An 18,715-nucleotide genomic window follows, 5' to 3' on the forward strand; every position below is an offset into this window, starting at 1 on the left:
CACCCATCGCTGTCTAGCTCGTGTTCCCTCTCTGAACTGGGGTTGTCACTCTCCCATACTAAACAGCTGGTAACAGTAACTTGAGGTATGTTTTCTGACTCTGAAGATTAGGAAAAAGAGGCAAAAAGCACCTCTGCACAAAGCTTCAGCTTTCCATCTGAAGTCAGGGCCTTCTCAGCAAGCTTCTGTGCATTTCCCTGGCCTACCTAAGCCTGTCACATCTCACACCCACGACTGTTACCACACATCATCTGTGCCCACATCAGTGTTGAAAACATGGCAACTTAAGTTTCTCAGTTGCGTTAAGAGCCCAGGGTCGGCACGTGTCTAATAGTGTTACACCAGAGAGCCAATGCTTCCCATGCAGCAAAAGCTGTCTACTGGCTGCTGACCATAAGGAGTGAACTGGCTGTGCTTCATATGAATTAGGACGCATCCTCTGGATTCTCTTCTCATCCCGAGCAAAGGGAATTTTGTCACTATCTGAACAAAATATCTTACTGTAAATAAAGAACAGAAATCGTCAGTGTACCTAAGCAGAAATTTATAAATTACGACTATTAACAACGTACTTTATGTTCTTGGCAGGAAGTGACTTTAAGAAATAAAAGGACACCAAGGTAAGCAGCCACAGGAAGAACTAAAATACTTGCTACACAAATACAAGAGCAGAAGTAAATTCCTATCTGTTGACTGGTGGGGAGGGAGCAGAGGGAGCAGAGGGAGAAAAGGCAACAAGACGATGTGCAGGCTCGGGTTCTTTATGGCAAACATAAACGTCTCATGATGCTGGAAACGGAGTTAGTGGGTTCCTGTACACAAAAAGCCTATCTTTGTGCTCCCAGATCAGATCAGGGGTGGAATGCGGTCCTCACATGGACAGGGTTAGTTCACAGAGGATACCAAATGAAAACTCCTCTAACGTGTAGATTAGATAAAACACCAGAAATAATACTGGGACAAAGAATCATTAAAACAGTTAAAAATGGCTGATAATGAAGACAGTTGTCAATTTTCTCCACAACCCCTAATGACAGATGGTGAATAAACAGCTCTCGAAAGACAGCTGCCTAGTACTCAGTGTTCAGGCTTTTCTAACCTATTAAGATATGCAAAATGCTGTCGCAGGCAGAAGGGTGGCTATGTACTACACAAAGAAAAAGGAAAGAAACTGTAGTGAGGAGGTGAGTGTATATGAGAACTGTAACCATTTTATTCATAAGGATAGTTTACATTTTTCCTTTCACACCCAAAACTAAGTATATCCCAGGGATAACAATATCTTTTGTAGAAATTTCTATGATCCTAAGGATATTTTCCATAATTCACATCTAAAAGTCTTAATACACATAATGTGTAAAAAGGTTACTTCTAAATGTTCAGCCTATATTACCTATTATACATCAAACAAATTTCACAGAGACATCACCAACTGTAGAGAATGACATAATTTAATGAAGACTCATTATCAGAACAAGTTAAAAGAATAAAAACCCAAACATCCCTCTGAAATGTAGAACAAAATCCCACCTGCCACTATAAAACACTCAAATAATTTGTTCTCTACGCTATAAATTTTGTAAATTTCTTATCACCAATGAGAACTTAGCTGAAAAATACGCTCTATAACAACATACTAATTACAACACAACAAAAGAAGCCTCAATTTTCATGCACTAGTTTAATAAATCATGGTTAATTTAAAAAGGTGTAAGGAGGTGATAAGACTGACATACAATCAATGGGTCTTCAATCTCTCTTCATGGACTCCCTCCATCTCTCAGCTTAGCAGTACAAGGCAAGTTGAGGTTTATTTGAACACATTCTTGATAACTGACCTCTTGAGAGAAAGCTAGAATTCGAATAGCACTAGGCATTTCGTAAACAAGTCACAGGCCGAGAGAAGTTCAACTGTACTGTTTGGAAAGCTAATGTCAAAGAGTTCTGAAACCTTAAGACTGTGTGATCTGCAATGTTTCCAACATGTCTTCAACTGCCTTAAGAGAGTATTTGCTTTCCTTCTTACTTCGACCTGCAAACTAAAGAAAAAAACAATTCCATCAGTCTCAATATCATTGGAAAGTTCAAACATCACACTCATCTTTATATTGCTACTAAAAATAGTAATGTATCATTTGTGTGAAATCACAAGCTTTTTTCAATATAGCAAACAGAGTTTTATGGACATTTGTATTAGAGTCTCTGCAGCTGAAGTGTACAAATATTCCACTGCATACTTGGGCAGTGTAAGTTGATTTTAATTAGAATGACAACCTATAAAAACTTACATTAGATTCAGACACTATAGCATTTATGAAGCACTGTACAATTTCAATGTTAGGTTCATCCAGACAGAGGAAAGGAGTTGGTATCTACTTGTCTACCCTACAAATAGATGTTTGGCATCTCAAGCAAGTGCAATACAAGTCAAAGGACTTTAATTAAACATGTAGACATAAAGGTGCAGAACCTTAAGATCATTAAGAACAGGTCAGAATTTTAGCATCTCAGATTTGTTAGTTAACAGGATGATATACTTCTTGTTTACTGGGATTAGATTTTATAATTAAAACCAAAAATAGTGTATCAAGTCCTAGGTTTGTATGCAAAAGCAAACTCATAATGTATTACATTCAAAACTCATACACTTCAGTCACTGGGGAATCAGTGCAGAGTACCCCCTGCTGATTTCAAAATGAGTTTTCTAACTGCACTGACCGTCACCATCATTTACATCAGCCTGACTTACCACAGCACATTTACCAGATAAAGCAGTGCTCCCTGTGAGGGTGGGGAAAAGTCTATCTATAGCACTTCATTTCCCACGGCCACGTATTGATTAAAATGTGGTATTAATTAACAATGTCTAGTATTTCTAACACATTTTCCAGCAACTGTCTTATGACAGTAAGTGCCTAATACTTGAGTTAGTAGGCATTTATTTCTTTGGTAATGAACTGAATCTGGCAAACTATTCATGAGCTGTCCAGGAAGAAGGGGCGGGCAGCGCAGCACAGGTAACAGGAGCACAGGCTTCCCGACGACTGCTCCCGTCCTCTGAGCTGACTATGCTCACACACAGCAGCTGCTGCAGTGACGTCATCTGACAGAGGACAACGAAAGGGGCATCTTCGATGGCTCTAGAGACACAGGCATCTTGCCTCCCGTAAGGCATCATCACTGCTTCCGCGAGGGAAATGTTCAAACAGCAGCTAAGCTTATGAATTACGGTTACATCTTATTTAAAACTTTCTGAAAGTCATTTCTCTTAGCAATCAAACATTACATACCTGTCGTTCTACCATCCACTTGATAACTTTACCTTTGTGAGACTTAGCAAACACAGAGAGGCTTTGGTTTTACTGCTTACTCGGTGCACACAGAAATAACTCTAATCACAAAATTTATGGACTAATTTTGAGAAAAAGCGTTGATAGGTTTGGGGAAAAGAGTATAAAACACTTATTCTAATTTATCAGTCTACAATTATTCTAATTTTTTTAAGAGCAAAGTGAAAATAAAAATTTTGCAATGCCTTAAAATCTACTTTTAAATACAGAACTATATATATATATATAATTCTGCAGATATATATATCTTTTAAAAATAAAAGTGTGGTTTTCCAAAGTTAGCTAATAAAAATTGTCACCAGTACTGACAACCACTACAATTTAGGATAAACCAGGGTAGCTTATTTCTGTCAAAACACATTAAAAAGTTGCAAATATAAATCATCTTATTTCAAGTTCTTCCTGACAGGCAATTATTTAGTCTATTCCAGAGTTATATGGCAAGTGAAATGATTAAGCCAGGATCTCATTTTTTTCCTCAAATCATGATTGATTTAATTTTCCATTTTCCAAAAGGACAGTAATAGATCCACATCTATGGTCATAATAACACATGGATCTCTGACAGACAAATTTAACAGTATATGGAAGAAGAATTGATCTGGAAAATTGTCAGTAGGTTTACAATAAACTTCCTGAGCACTAAACCAATGCCTGTTCTAGTCAACATACTAGAGCAATTACCTAGTTAAAGAGCAAGCAGTGACCACATCTTGTTTCATTAGAGGGAAGCAAAAAAAAAACTGTTGATAAAACTCCATTTTATTAAATTTATAAATATGTAGAAACACAATGCAGTAACAAATAAACATTTTATGCTTTACACTGGTTTATAAATCTTGATACAAGTTCCTGAATTCTCAAGTGGATCTTAAAGATTTATCTAGTTACAAGAATGTGTGTCTGGAAGTTATACTTCTCATATCATTCACAAATTTTTACTTATTCCAGTTATATTTGCTTAACTATTCATGCCTGTCCTGTGGATCTGAAAACAGGAACAACAAAACTTACCAGGAAGAACACAGAAACAACCAAACAATAGAAAACTCCCTCCTCAAATTACAGCCAGTGATGTATCCATTGTGAAACCAATGACACACTGTCCTGATGTGTTACCCAGTAAGAGTGAGAAACTGAGCCAGATACAGGGATGTATATCTATAATCTCAGCACCTTGGAGGCTGAGTCAGGAGGACTGTCACACAGTCAAGGCCACAGCCTGGGTTTCACCAGGTCAGTCAGAGCTACAAAGGAGACTACAGACCCTCCCACCCCCAAAAAACAACGAAAACAAAAACTCACCTCATTAGATACTAGGAAATTTACAGTGCCAAACCCAAACCTCAAGCACATAACCATTTCTCGCAGAGCTCTTTCTGAGCAACAGTTAGTATTTACAAGGCTCCCTAAAAGTAAAACAGATCTAGTAACATAAAAGGTGAGGAAGGAGACGCTGAGCTAAAGGAGGAAGGAAGGAGAGGAGATGGAGGAGGAAGGAACAAAGTGAGTATTGAAGAAAGGGCAAAGGTCACCAAGAGCAGGGTTCAGATGTATGATCAACAGCTTAAAACACCAAAATAATGTCAGCTGTTAAAGCTGATCTCAGCAAGTAGGGGAAATCTAGGAGGCTTTCTGTCACTGAAAAGATGGGTAGGCGAGTCCAGAGAAATCAGATTCTTTAGGTTAATTAGTATAGAGTATTTTACATCTAAGATGAAAAACAAGTAGGGATGAAATGGTATCAATTACATGAGATTATAAATAAAGAGGGTTTAAAAATCTAAGCGCCTGTCTTTGTCAGAGGCATCATATTGGGATTTAAGAAGAGCAAACTTGGAGGTACTAGAGTTCCTGGGATGACAACCGATGTCATTTGACCAGTATGCACCTGAGAAGATTATCTAATCTTTCTGTGCATTAATTTCCTCATTTGTAAAACAGGAGAGCTGGGGATACAGCTCAATGGTATGTAATCTCTCAATGCTGTGTAAGCAATAAATGTCTCAGTCAAATTTTGAACCCAGAAAATATGGACTCATGGTTTTTCTATTTAGTATATCAAACTAATTTTATGGAACAAGACTCATGATACATAACACAGACATGGACAAAATTAGACACCCACATGGGTAAAAACTGACCCCTATCTCATATCATAAGTAAAAATCTCCCAGTGGACAGGTAACCTAAGTGGGAAATAAAAGATACAAGGGTATCCATGGGTTATTTTAGCTATGGATAAGTATCCACAGAAAACACACAGCAAAAATCAAAAAGGAAATCATTAGTGAATTGAAGGCATTTAACTTCATAACATCACCTTGTCAAACTTGTTTGAAACAGAAAATAAGGTGCCAGAAATATTTTCAATAAGCAGTTAGAAATATTTGCCATATACATCAAAAGGAGACATAAAATATTAAATTCATATTAACAGATAAAAAGACAGTTTATGAAATTAGATATCCAAGTAGACAAGAAACGTATGACAATGTTCAAATTTACTACACGTAAGGGGAAAAAAGCATAAAGCCATGAACTAACACTATGCACACACCAAGATAAGCTGTTGGTAAGACAACTCTCTAAAAGTATGGGTGGAAATAAATATTAATTTAGAAAACTGTCTTCTCTATGGAATATATATGAATTCTAAGTCAGTGTTACCAAGTGTATAAGTGAACCAGAAACACACATGTACATAGACCAGAAAACAGGAAATTAAGTGTAGAATTATCCATAGCTCCAAAGAAGTGATAAGGTACACATTAACAATTATCTAAAGTGAGAGACTTCAGCATGATAAAAATGAATAAACTGCAGACATTTATAAGGGTAACCTCAAACCTAGCAGTAAGTGGAAAAAAAAAAAAAAAAAAACAAAAAACGCAAAATGAATACAATGTAGCTCCAGAGCCTAAGAGAGATGAAGTCGGCAGTCTTGGAAAGAAGAAATGAAAATAAGAAAATCAGGAGGACCTGTTACAACATAATGTTTGCCCTTATTAGCCCAACACGCTTCTTCTGTATTGTCCAATGAAATGGCTATTTATAACTTGGGTCCTTGTTTCCACATATAGAATAATTTAATAATAGCTGCTTTTAAAAATGCATTCATGCCATGTCAAAAGGTTCTGGGTAGCTAGTTGTTTCTAATAAAACTCCAAATATCTTTAAAACACACACACACACACACACACACAGAGAGAGAGAGAGAGAGAGAGAGAGAGAGAGAGAGAGAGAGAGGGAGGGAGAGATCCGGGCTATGCCAACTACACTGAAAGAAACACAAATGAGCTATTTATAAGCATTCTGAGTCATAATATGCTAACAGAACTAAGATTTTCTATAATATACAATATATAATATACATAAATAAAGGTTATTTTCAATGGTATAATTAGGGGCACTTAACTGTTTTAATACTTCTAATCTTCTCCAACTAAGCAATGCTAAAACAACACTAAAAACAAATGAACACAAGAGAAAATCAGCCCTCAAATGACCCATTTCAAAAAACTCCATCATAAGCAATTTTCCAAACATTCAAATGTGACCATGTGGCCAACGGCAGCAGAATCTGCAACAGAGAACCAATTCTACGTGAGACCAAAATGTAGAGAAGAGAATCGAAGACAATAAACCCAAAATGACAAATGACGAACAAACATTAGTTCCCCAAACAATAAGACTTGAGTTGATGAACCTTCAGACAGCCTAAGAAAGTTGGGAAATGTCTCCACAGCCTCCAAATCACAGGTACGTCAGAAAGCTGCTTGCAAATGGGAAAATTCAAACTAAACAATGCATGACTTCAAATACGCAGCCAACACCTCTGCTTCCTGAAGCACGGATACTTCAAAGCACCAAGAGAAACCCTGAAATCAAAAGCCAAGCTGAATAGCACAGAAAAGTGGAACCAGAGGAAGGAATGGTAGAGAGAAACTAAGGGGGGGGGGCGAACTGCAGAAGAAAGCCAACACCACAGAGCACCTCAAGCTCAGAGCAACACCTGAGAATCCCAGCCCTGCAGACTTCTGTGGCGTCTAACAGGACTGCAGTCAGAAAAGCCAAGCCAGGTCTAACCGTGACAAAGACCAGGCATACAGAGCAGTTGCAAAGGAGGTCTCTGTAACAAAGAGGGAAGACAGAAGAGGCAAGTTAGGAAAGCTACCCTATCATAACCCAACTCCCTTCTCACATACACTGCCCAACAGCCCAGGACCCCATTCCAAAGTGGAAAACAAGAAAAAGAATGTGAGCAACCTCCAAACCACGCTATTATGTTAAAAACTACAGAATGACAGAAAAAGGAGAAAGAGTGAGTGAGAGGCAGGCAAAGGAAAAGTGATGTATTTAGAAGGAGTCTTGAAGGAGTACATTTGAACAGAGGAAAGAAATCATAGTTCTTTTTTTGTTTGTTTATTTGTTTGGTTTGGTTTTTTTGAGAGAGGGTTTCCCTATGTAGCTTTGGAGGCTGTCCTGGAACTCGCTCTTGTAGACCAGGCTGGCCTCGAACTCGCAGAGATCCACCTGCCTCTGCCTCCCGAGTGCTGGGATTAAAGGCTTGGGCCACCAAGCCCAGTAAGAAATCATAATTCTAAAAGTATCTTTTCTCAAATAACAGGACAGAATCCTGTAAACAAGTGTTCTGTACATTTAGAAATATTGATCCAAAAACAATCAACAAACTGTATCACAGACCATTGAATTTAAAGGTAAGGAGAAAATTCCTTTGGGCAACCAAGCAAAATCTGAATCACTTATGAGAGAAAGTTGGGATGGCATTAGGTTTCTGGGCAACATTCTATCCATAAGCTTTTGGGAAAAATATGGCTGAAATACATGAGTAAATGTAAGCCAAAAAGTATATTAACTGCCAAATGTCCTGTAAATATAAATGTGGTTTAAAAACATACAAGCAGGTATTTTTCTCATGAACAAATTTTCCATGAAAAAGATTCCTGAAAAAAAAGAAAAATCCCCTAGAAAAGAACTCCAGAAAACTAACAACTAGAGACATTTCCCATAGCTCTGAGCACCCACAGACAGTGCAAGCTTTAACACAAGAAGTTTACCACAGCTCTGAGCACACACAGACAGTGCAAGCTTTAATACGAGGTCTGGTTGGTTCACCATTAGGCCTATCTTCCACTTCTCTTTATTTCCTGACAGACTATCAATCAAAATGCATTCTTATATCCAATATGCTTCTAAGCGGCATCCTCTAGCTGAACTTCTGGATTTTCTAATTCCTTTATATTTAAAAAACAGGATTTAGACATTAAAGGCTAATTATGTCATAAAACTAATAGACTGCTTTGTGGGGGGAAGGTCATAAAGAAGACATTTGATAAAGGCACAAGTCATTAAAAAAACCCAAAACTTCCAATAATAGTCATTTGGCTTTGTAGTTTCCAGAGACCAAAGTGACAAAGAAATATATCAAGCATTCTACATAACAAAATTGTTAATACTAACCTGATAAGCCCTGTTTATTTGATTAGCAGCCCAACTAGCATATTTGATGTTGTCCTTTTTCATTTTTGCACTTGCTTTTGGATTAGAAGCAATATGACTTGCAGACTAAAAACAAAAAAGAAACATCGAAAACAAAATTCTTTTCTAGTTAAGATAATAAAAAACATGCAAGAGTCACAGCTGGAGAGAGTTGATAAAATAAAAATAACACTGAATGAAATCAATGCTCAAAAATTAAAATGTACTTTAAAATGCAGTATAATCCCCAAAATAACAAGACTGAGAAAATTTTAAAGTTTATCTAAAATTATTAACTTATGTAATCTACATCAGCTCTTAAAGGTAAAATCTCTATCACTATGAAATCATACTTTTTAATTCAAAGCACTTTACTTAGGGTATTGTTATTTCTTGCTACTGAAAAATATTAAATCTCCAGTATCAAATATGAACAGAAAGAACCTCAAAAACAATTTAGCACAACTTCCTGTATTAACAGGTGAAAAACATTCAGGCCAGTAGAAATAATCTAACTTGATGAGAACAAGTTAATGAGGCCTGTGACGTAGAGAGGACACTTCTCTCTCATCAGCTTCCAACTGTACTCCACAGAACTCAATATTCACTACAGTTTCATCTGCCTTTAAAAAGGATGTAGTTGGATGAGAGAGTCTTAGCCTAGTATCTACAAAACAGCCTATAAACCTTCAAAAAAACACTGGTTTTAAAATAGATCTTTACATTTCTGGGAAGAGGAAGGTTGAACTCTGGTCCGATTTCTAAATATACCTATTCTAAGGGTCTGCCTGTGAGACTCAAGAAAGGCTACGCTTTCCTTTTGTACCCGGTCTCCTTCAGGCTAGCTACTCTCTACTCTGCAGTCGGTGGGATATCTGTATTCTTGTAGCACATTTTTACAGCTCTGAGTTATTTTCACATTTTGGTATGAAATCCAAGTGGTTGACAGACTGAATAATTGAATACCGGGGCTGGAATCCCATCTTAACATAGGAGCTTTATGCTCAGCTTTGAGTAAATTAATTGTGTTTGCATCTCAGTTTCACCATCTGTGAATTTCAGGTAGCAATTAGAGCATGTGTTTAAATAGCTGATATGAATACCTACCTACTGATTTAAAATGAAAGCTAGAACTCAGAGCAATGTCTGGCATACAAGATGCTCTATACAAGCAAGTAATTCTTGGTAAAAGCCGTGATAGAGCTCTAAAAATGGCCGTTTGATTTACTAGATACTGCTAACTAATAGGTGCATCTCCAAGACACTGCAGTTGTTTCTGGTAGAATCAAAGAAAACTTTGCTCAAATTCTTTTGAGGTCTACTTTAACCATATTTCTTTCATAAAACTTATTTGTTTCTTCATATTACTATACTCTCAATCAATTCTCTTTCACTGTCTTCAACAAGAAGACATTAATCAAAGCGTCAAAAAAAAAGACTAGGATATTATTGACAAGAGTAGCTGGACTCAGTACACGGGTTTGGGAGGGAAATGAGGGGGAGATGGAGGGAGAGGAGGAATTTCATTAAAACATTACACTCAGGTTTGAAATTCTCAAGTGAGAAATTTCAAAAAGAAGGAAATTTACAAGAGGTAAATCACAATTCCAAAGAATTGAGGGACCTGTTAATTTCCCTACCCTTTCTGACTGCAAACAGATACTCATTTTAAAAATATTCTAAAGCTTGACAAATTTCCCTTTTCCCATAGTTCTTGCTAATTGAAGTTTGTAAGCTCTTCACGGGGCATGCATAAATGATAACTATGTAATCCCACAAATAATTTTCAAACTGTTTTTCTATACCCTTAAAATATTTAAAATTTGACACACTATAGATTTTACTCTCTAGCACTTTTTATTGGCACAGTTTAAAATATCTTTTGTGTTTATAATTAGGGAAGAAGTACAATATCACTGGGTACACACCCAAGAATATCAAACAAATGAACAATATGCACCATGCTTTAGTATCTAATACTGTTCAATTTTGATATGCCAAATATATCTCAAATGAAAGGTCAAAGTGCACAGATGTAGGAAAAGTCACAACTAAAGCTGCTTTGCAACGTCTTGTTCACAATTAACTATGCTCCTCAACAGAATACAGAAGGCCAGACTCCGCACAGTAACGCTCAACACGCACATCAACTCACCATGTAAAGCCCAAACAGAGCTCTCATGTTTCGGTTGTTGAGTTTCAGTGCCTGTGCAAAATACTTTCTTGAAAGCTCGAGGTTTTCAAGTCCACCTTGGGTGTATTTGACCTGTTAAGAGTTACAGATTGCTGAAGCCTGTTTATTTTACTACTTTGAAATGTAGCATGTCCCATCATACATAGGCATTAAGTAATGAGAACAGATATGCTATAAACAAATGCAACATGCTAAAGGAATTCACCTTAAAGTAGTTCATCTACAATTTAAAACACACCCTTGCCCTTGCCGAACTCTTCTCTGCTATGAACATTAAGGTCATGGAGTAGCTGTTATAACCAAAAGTTTGTCACATTAAAAAACATAGCACAGTTTCATTTCAATGGTCTTGCCGCAGCACAACTCTGTATTTTCTACTTCTTCTATTATAAATCTAACTCCAAATATGAATTCGCCATTTTACATCTGCACTTTAATAATGAAAGCAATAATAATTTTATATTCTTTTACACTGAGGTCTTTGTAACCTTACAGCATTCAGGGATACTGCAATTCCTAATACTGTGCAAATTAAATACATATTTCCTATATCTCATGAATTTCCTAGAATATGTATTTAAAAGCACTCATCTTTATAAATATCCCAGGCACAATTAAATATTGACAACTGTGATGTAACTGATTCATAATTAGGAAAGAACAACATAAATACTGTATTAAACTACAAAGAATTTCAGTTTATCTGGGACTTCTAACTGAAAAGTTAGCATTTCAATTCAATATTTAAGTTTTTTCACTTGTATTTTCTCACTACTTATGTTATAAAATACTGATAGGCTTGTCTTTCATGAGGAAAACAGACTTCATAGCATAACGGCAGACAAACCCGCAGAAGTCACCTCAGGGTTGTAGCTGCAAACACTTACTTCAGCGTACTGCTGGCAGTATAAATGGTTGTGAGGGTTAGTCATCATTAGCTCCTCCAAGCAAAAGGCTGCCTTGGCATAGCTGCAAAGTATTCATGGGGTAGAGTCATTCTGTCACAAGTTTATTAAACATAACCTTGAAATAATGGTAAAACCTTAGCGGCATCATATATTTATTTCTGAAATAAACAGATTTCAAGCATTTATTAAATCAAAATACTAATATCCAGACTTTTATTGAAACAAATAAACAAATCTATGTTGAAATTCCAAAGTAATCTATAAATAATCAAAGGATATTAGTTTTCTAACAGTTGGCTCACTCCTGAGGCACCTACACGTCAGTACCTCAGGCTCCACCTGAGAGTGGTACGCAGTACAACTTCCGTAAGTCCTATCAACACTCAGTTACAGTAGCAGAAGGAAATACAGCATTTAGTGAAATACTGTCTAGTCGCTACACAACCTTCAGTTTATTCTATAACAAGGACTTTTCATTAAGTTTATATTCAAATCAGAATAACATCGTATGTTTCTAAAGCTATCAATAACAGGTGAAGTCAGATCTGATGTGTCTTCCACTACTATCAAATCGAGTGGTGTTGAGAACACACGGGGAGAGCCGTCAGGGCAATTCTGGTAGAAACAGCTTTTAGACCTTTCAAATTTTATACGCTTCAAGCTGTGTAACCATCCTCACTATTTATGGGAAATCTAAAGAATACTTAGCTGTTGCAAGATTAATTCCAAGGGAGGTGGTAGCTATACTTGCTAGCAATATGCCAATATTAACATCTGCCATCTTTTCTGAAATGCATAGTCTAAATCCACACTTAGTCATTTAGTGTTCATCAGACGTCCTGCAGCTACTCAAAATATTTAAATGTACCAACCCATTTTATCTTTCCAAAACCCAAAAAGGGAGAGAATTAATGTTAAGGTTGTCTAGCAGAGAACAGAGGTACATGGAAGTCAGCTATAACCCAGGCTGCACCACTGCAGACAGCCATGATAGACCACTGCCTGTCCTGCCTATATAGAGCTCCACACACGACTACAGAAAATTGTGTTGACAATAGTAATGAAACTGACAGTGGGTACTGCATTAAAACACAAAGGGACCAAGGAACTAAATTCATCCTGGAAACTCTCAAAAAACGTATTTTAGATTTCTGGATCTTACACACAGATCCCTATTCAACTTCTGCAGCTTTTTAGCTCTTCTTATCTTTACCTAAAACTTAGAATTCATTTTTGAAAAGGTATCCATTAAATAAGTAGCTGAAGAAATGACTAAGTACAAATCTAAATCAAAACCACAATGACTATCTAACATCTACTTACCTAAAAAATAACAAGAAAGCAGTCTCTCTCTTAGACATTCAGTATCTAAAAGTGTTCCTTTATCTAACAGGTCAGCAAAAATTCAAATTACGGTTAAGAGGAAATGCTCTTACAAGACTCAGGTGGGTTTTGATGCAGCATACAAGGTAAGGCAGGGAACACTGCAGTTAGGGTGGTAGAATTTAAAGTAAATTTAATAGTGACTTTACCTTCTATTGGCATTTCTGTATTAAGTATTTCTTTACCTTCAAAAAATAAAGAGTTCCTTGATACTTTGAGATTTTAAAAATTGTTTTAGTTAGGAATTTTCAAAAAATACAGAGAAATTGTAAATGATTACCCTCCCTTTTGAAAATAAAATATAATGTTAGTATTTGCAATGCACACTGAACATCTAGTTTTCTATTGAAACACTGTATGTGGTTCACATGAAGACCTATAAACGTGTCCTGTGAACACAGCTCTGAAACACTGTATGTGGTTCACAGGGAGACCTATGTACACCTCCTGTGCACACAGCTCAGTACACAGATCCCTCACCCTGGAAGAGATTCTGACACAACACAACACAGGATGAAAGAATGGCTCTTAGATGTCACGTGCATGCTACAGGACAGCTATGGCTGTCATCCTAGACAGCACTTTCAATACAATCAAGAACATGATGCCCACAGTCCTTTGTATGTGCAGACTTGGGCAAAGGCAGCATACAAAGGTCTCATTCTGCTTGATTTCTGGTGTCATCTGTGTGTGTGGAGTACTGAGAACAAAGTTAACTATTCCCACAAATAAGAAAATGTACATGGGAATCTAATTCTGTTCATCCAAAAGGAAGCAAAGATACAACGTGATGTTCCTCAGATTTAGGGCTAAAAGGGAAAGGAAAAGCAAACTCTCACACCTTACACAGAGGCTGGCGCTGATGCTGTGACGTCTGTAAACCCCCATAGGACCCTGCACTAATCCTTTCACACCGGGATTTCCTCTTGTCACTACAGCAATAAAAACCAACAAAAACATTAACTATCCAATAACCAAGTTCCTACAGCACCCAGCATTCCTGCTTACACTCCATTTTCAACCCAGGCAACAGGGCGCTTCTGCTCTGGAAGAGCTGATTCTCTTGGGACCAAGGCTAATAAATGCATACAATTGACTGAATTTTTAAACAGCGGGGAGCATAATACTCTTTGTATATGAGAAATCTGAACTCTAAAATTCACAATTTTGATTCCCCCAAAGTAATAGCTTAGCAAAAGGCCTTTCAGATTCCAAAGGATCCCATTTGTTTTTCAAAGAAAATCTTATTTTCTGAACAATATTTTAGTAAAACCAAATGACCCAGTTAAAAGCTATTTACGTATTATAGCTATAATTTTTATTTATTATTTTTCACTTATTTGCTCATTTAATTAGTTCCTCCTCATCTACAATGCTAGGTGACTGACTTCTTTCCAATCTTCTGGGACTGAGTCTACTAAACTTTACAATTTCATTCTTAAAATTCTATGTGTTTTTAACAACTTACTCATGTTCATTGATATAAAGTTCTGCAAGCTCATGCCAGGCTTCTTGGTCTCCAACAAATCTGATGGGAGGAAATAAGGAAAAAGAATATGTGTAAATACTCTATAAATGAACACCCTAGAAAATCAAATGCAAATTCCATTTTAATTAAAAAAGATTTATCAGAATAACAAAACACAATCCTCTTGTAAAACACTCACTGTTCCAGATACTCATTCAGCTCTCGAATGGCCTCCACATTTTTCCCCTGGGCTTTTCGAATGGCAATCTTACGCTTTCTTGCAGCCTATGGGGTGACATTAATAACGGATTAGGTCCTCACGTGTCCCTGGGTTTTGTAAAGAAAGTAATTTGACTGTGCAAATTATTATCTCAATGCCAGTGAAATTCCATTGTGAAAGAACTGCTTGGTGAGAGTTTATAAACATCCCCAGGACGTCCCACTGGGGAGTTGAGACAGCCCTCCAACAATCACACATGCTTTACTTTTGATGCATGCAAACCCTTATGCATCATTTCATCCAAATAAATAACCATCCAGAGCCCTGTAATTACAAGCCAGCAGGGACTCTTCATCTCTACCCAACCTAATGTTCTGTACTCCGCCTCATTCGTAGGATTGCTATCTTAAGAGGCAGTGGGGATTGGGGGGGGGGGAACCGCACAATTGACACTCGAATGTCATTCTACAAATCGGGCTTCTGACAATTTTTCACAATTTTAAGAGAAAAGCAAATTACTTATGAACCTTTAAAAAGAATAAAATAGGTCTTGGTAAAAATACTTCATAAAATTATTTAAAACTTACATTTTAAAATTACAAAAATGATAAATACAGAAATTAGTGTTACTAATTTATGCATTCTTCAAGTAACTATTAGAGAACTGTGGTTTGCCAGGTACTGTACCAGATATTGAAATGATAAATAAGGAAATAAACCATTTCTTATAAGAGCTATCTCATGAGAAATACGCATTTAGTATGCTTTTAAAGCAGTTGAGAGCAATGACAAAAAGATCTCGGATGTCATGGCAAAAGAGACAGGACCCCAATAAACTACAGTACAGTGGGAGGACTGGAAGGAGAAGACGAAAGAGGAGGCTAGCTGTAGATAAAGAGGAGTCTAGCTGTAGACACCCGCACTGTAGCAGAAAGAGCAGGTAGCCAAGAAGAGGCTAGTTGTAGATACCCACAATGCAACAGAAAGGGTAGGTAGCCAAGAGAAAGCAGGCCAGGGAGCGACCCATGGGACAGTGCACCCTGGCAGAAACACGTAAGCAAGGCAGGAGAAAGGGTACCACCGTAAGTTCAAGACCATAGCAAGCTGCCAGGAACAGACAGCACTGTTTAAAGAATTACATGTGCATCACCTTGAACTCTGTTCAATTCAAATACAGGAAAAACAAAATAAAATATGACTAGGGCCAAGTAGTCCTCATTTATTATGAACATGATTTATTGCTTTATAAGAATACACAAGATACACAAGATACAGACAGAAAAGGGAAAATGGATGAAGCCTCTTTAAACTACTGGGAATTACACACAATAGAATGGGTGCTCATTGGTTTGATTCTCAACAAGACAGAGAGAAATTACAAGAGACTCGGGCTCAAGCCTAAGAAAAATGTAATGATGCCAACAATATTTTAGTAATGACGTATTTAATAACACATATCCTTGATTATTAGCTTATGCTAAAGGGCCACATAAAGCCACACGGTAGGCACATCCAATTGTTTAGTTTCTTCTTGGAGTTTGGAGAGATTTGCTTTACCAGGTAAAACAGCAGAATCAAAGTAAGTTTAAAATTTAGAAAATCTCAAGAATTCACAAGTTAAAGTTAAAGGTCTGACAGTAAAGCACACTCTAAAGCCATTAGAAAAACACCGCACTTACAGTGGGATCCTTAACTCAAGTACTGAAAAGGAGGCATAACCTAACTCATTCTTTCTCTTATCTCTGCTCCCTCTGTCTCTGTCTGTTTTTTTTTTCCCTTTTGAGACCAGAGTCTCATTATCTAGCTCAGGTTAGCCCTGAATTCACCCTCCTCCTTCAGTCTCCCAAGTCCTGACATTATAGGAATACACTACCAGGCCCGGATAAGAAACTGACTTCTTCAAGGAGATAGAATACTTTTAAATAAATAAATATTTGGAACAAAATTAAATTTGATATAAAATGTAGCCTTTTTTTTCATTTTTTTCTACAACACTATTTTTTCCATATGAAGTATAACAGAGCAAAAAAGTCTAGGTTTTGAAATGAACTAATTCTCAACTGTGACTTACCAACTTTCTTAACCTGCTAAGAATCTTGCTACCTCCACTTCCCTCCAAGTGCCAACACAGAGCACACAAAGGGCTAGCCACTACTATCCCTGGGCCTTGGTCAGTGAGCGCGTCAACTCTACCGAGATCTCTGCGGACTGGCACAGACTGGCTTTGCTCACTTGCACTTTGACCCAGTCCACACAGCACTGGAGGCACAGATACACTGAGAACTGACTGAACATACTGGAGAGTCAAGACACAGTCAAAGAACAAATGAGAATAGCAAACAGTACGCTTAGAATTCGAGGAAAAGGTGCCGTAGGAACAGCCATAAGCACAGCAATGTGGTAAGAGTTTCAAGATGTACTGAAAACACCTAATAATGCTGTAACTTGTTCAGTTATTTGACTTCAGAACCAGTTCTCTATTGTTGAGAACACTAACTAACACCTTTCACCATGTGCAGGAGACTCTGGAAAGCTCTACTTTAGAATGATCCAAGGGGAGTGATTTTAATATTGAAAAAGTATCTCTTGAGATTATAATATAATTTCATCTCACACACACACACACACACACACACACACACACACACACACACACACACACACACCTACCTTTTCATCTCTCCAAATCGCCTCATTTCTGGTCTAAATGGAGTAGAAGACACAAGATTTACTTTCCTGACTAAAACCAGCCAAAGAACTGGACTAAATACATAGAATAAGTATCTTTAAATGTACCGAAGGACATCGGTAATAAAGACCTGATTCCTGAGAAGTGAGGAACAAGGTAGGTGTTATATCTAGTGTCCTGCCTGGAGCTAAGAGTCCGGGAAGATCAAGCATGGCAGAGCGCAGGAGACGCACGAGTGCGAAGGGCAACAAGAACAGGGATGAGCAGCTGCAGAGGCTCCCATAGCACTGGGCTTCACACCATTAGTGCACAGCAGTCGGCCATCAAAGTACAGCCAGGCAGCCAGGCAGAAGGAAGGGTTAGAGTAGACAGCAGATTAGCACTCTACCAGACGGAATCTTAGTCTACAGTGTTCAACCAGTCTCAGTTTGTATTTCTTGCTTGTACCTTTTCTTATCCAGTAATATATTAACAATTTTCTGAACTTTCCTAAACTTTTTATTTGGATAAATCTTGGCAGAAATAAATTTAAGTCTTAACATAAGGTGTGTCTGTCTAACTTCTGAGAGATTTCACTATCTACATTAAAATTTCTATTATGAAAAAAAAAAGACTTCAAAAACATACTCTTTGTTTTTGCTGTAGAATCATAAAGGGAAAGCTATTCAAGTCTTAAAATCTTGCCATTGCTTTGAATTTTAAGTAGAGAATCTACACTGCATCATATAGAATATCCCTAGAGTTGTGAGTGTTTCGCAGAGCTAAGAGGGGAACCGAAGCCCATGTCAGCGTCCTCGTTCACACTGAGCAGTGCTGGACACTGAGAGAGCAGGCAGACAAGGAAGACAGAAAGCAGCTGCCTCACATACTTTACAACTGGAGAGCACCTGAGAAACAGGCAGTGATGATTAAGTCTCCTCCTTTCATATAAACAAGAGCCAGTCTCGACGCCCACAGCAAAGCTTCAGGCCCTGCACACTTTCACTCTGCTCTCCTGCCGA

General features: G+C 37.4%; 1 protein-coding gene across 1 annotated transcript in view; it reads right to left on the reverse strand.

Annotated features, from left to right (window-relative positions):
* Positions 1 to 1,430: 1,430 nt before the first annotated feature.
* The window catches only part of Emc2 (ER membrane protein complex subunit 2), a 33,563-nt gene continuing 16,278 nt past the window's right edge, over positions 1,431 to 18,715 (reverse strand). Inside the window, exons 6-11 of the mRNA XM_027431448.2 lie at positions 15,005 to 15,090; positions 14,806 to 14,865; positions 11,934 to 12,015; positions 11,008 to 11,118; positions 8,835 to 8,939; positions 1,431 to 2,039 (exon numbers count right to left, since the gene is read on the reverse strand). Coding sequence (XP_027287249.1) covers positions 1,953 to 2,039; positions 8,835 to 8,939; positions 11,008 to 11,118; positions 11,934 to 12,015; positions 14,806 to 14,865; positions 15,005 to 15,090 — 531 coding nt within the window. The 3' untranslated portion in view covers positions 1,431 to 1,952. The remainder of the gene's footprint in view (positions 2,040 to 8,834; positions 8,940 to 11,007; positions 11,119 to 11,933; positions 12,016 to 14,805; positions 14,866 to 15,004; positions 15,091 to 18,715) is intronic.

The sequence above is a fragment of the Cricetulus griseus genome, chromosome 10, assembly GCF_003668045.3.
Source record: "Cricetulus griseus strain 17A/GY chromosome 10, alternate assembly CriGri-PICRH-1.0, whole genome shotgun sequence".
Lineage (NCBI taxonomy): Eukaryota > Metazoa > Chordata > Mammalia > Rodentia > Cricetidae > Cricetulus > Cricetulus griseus.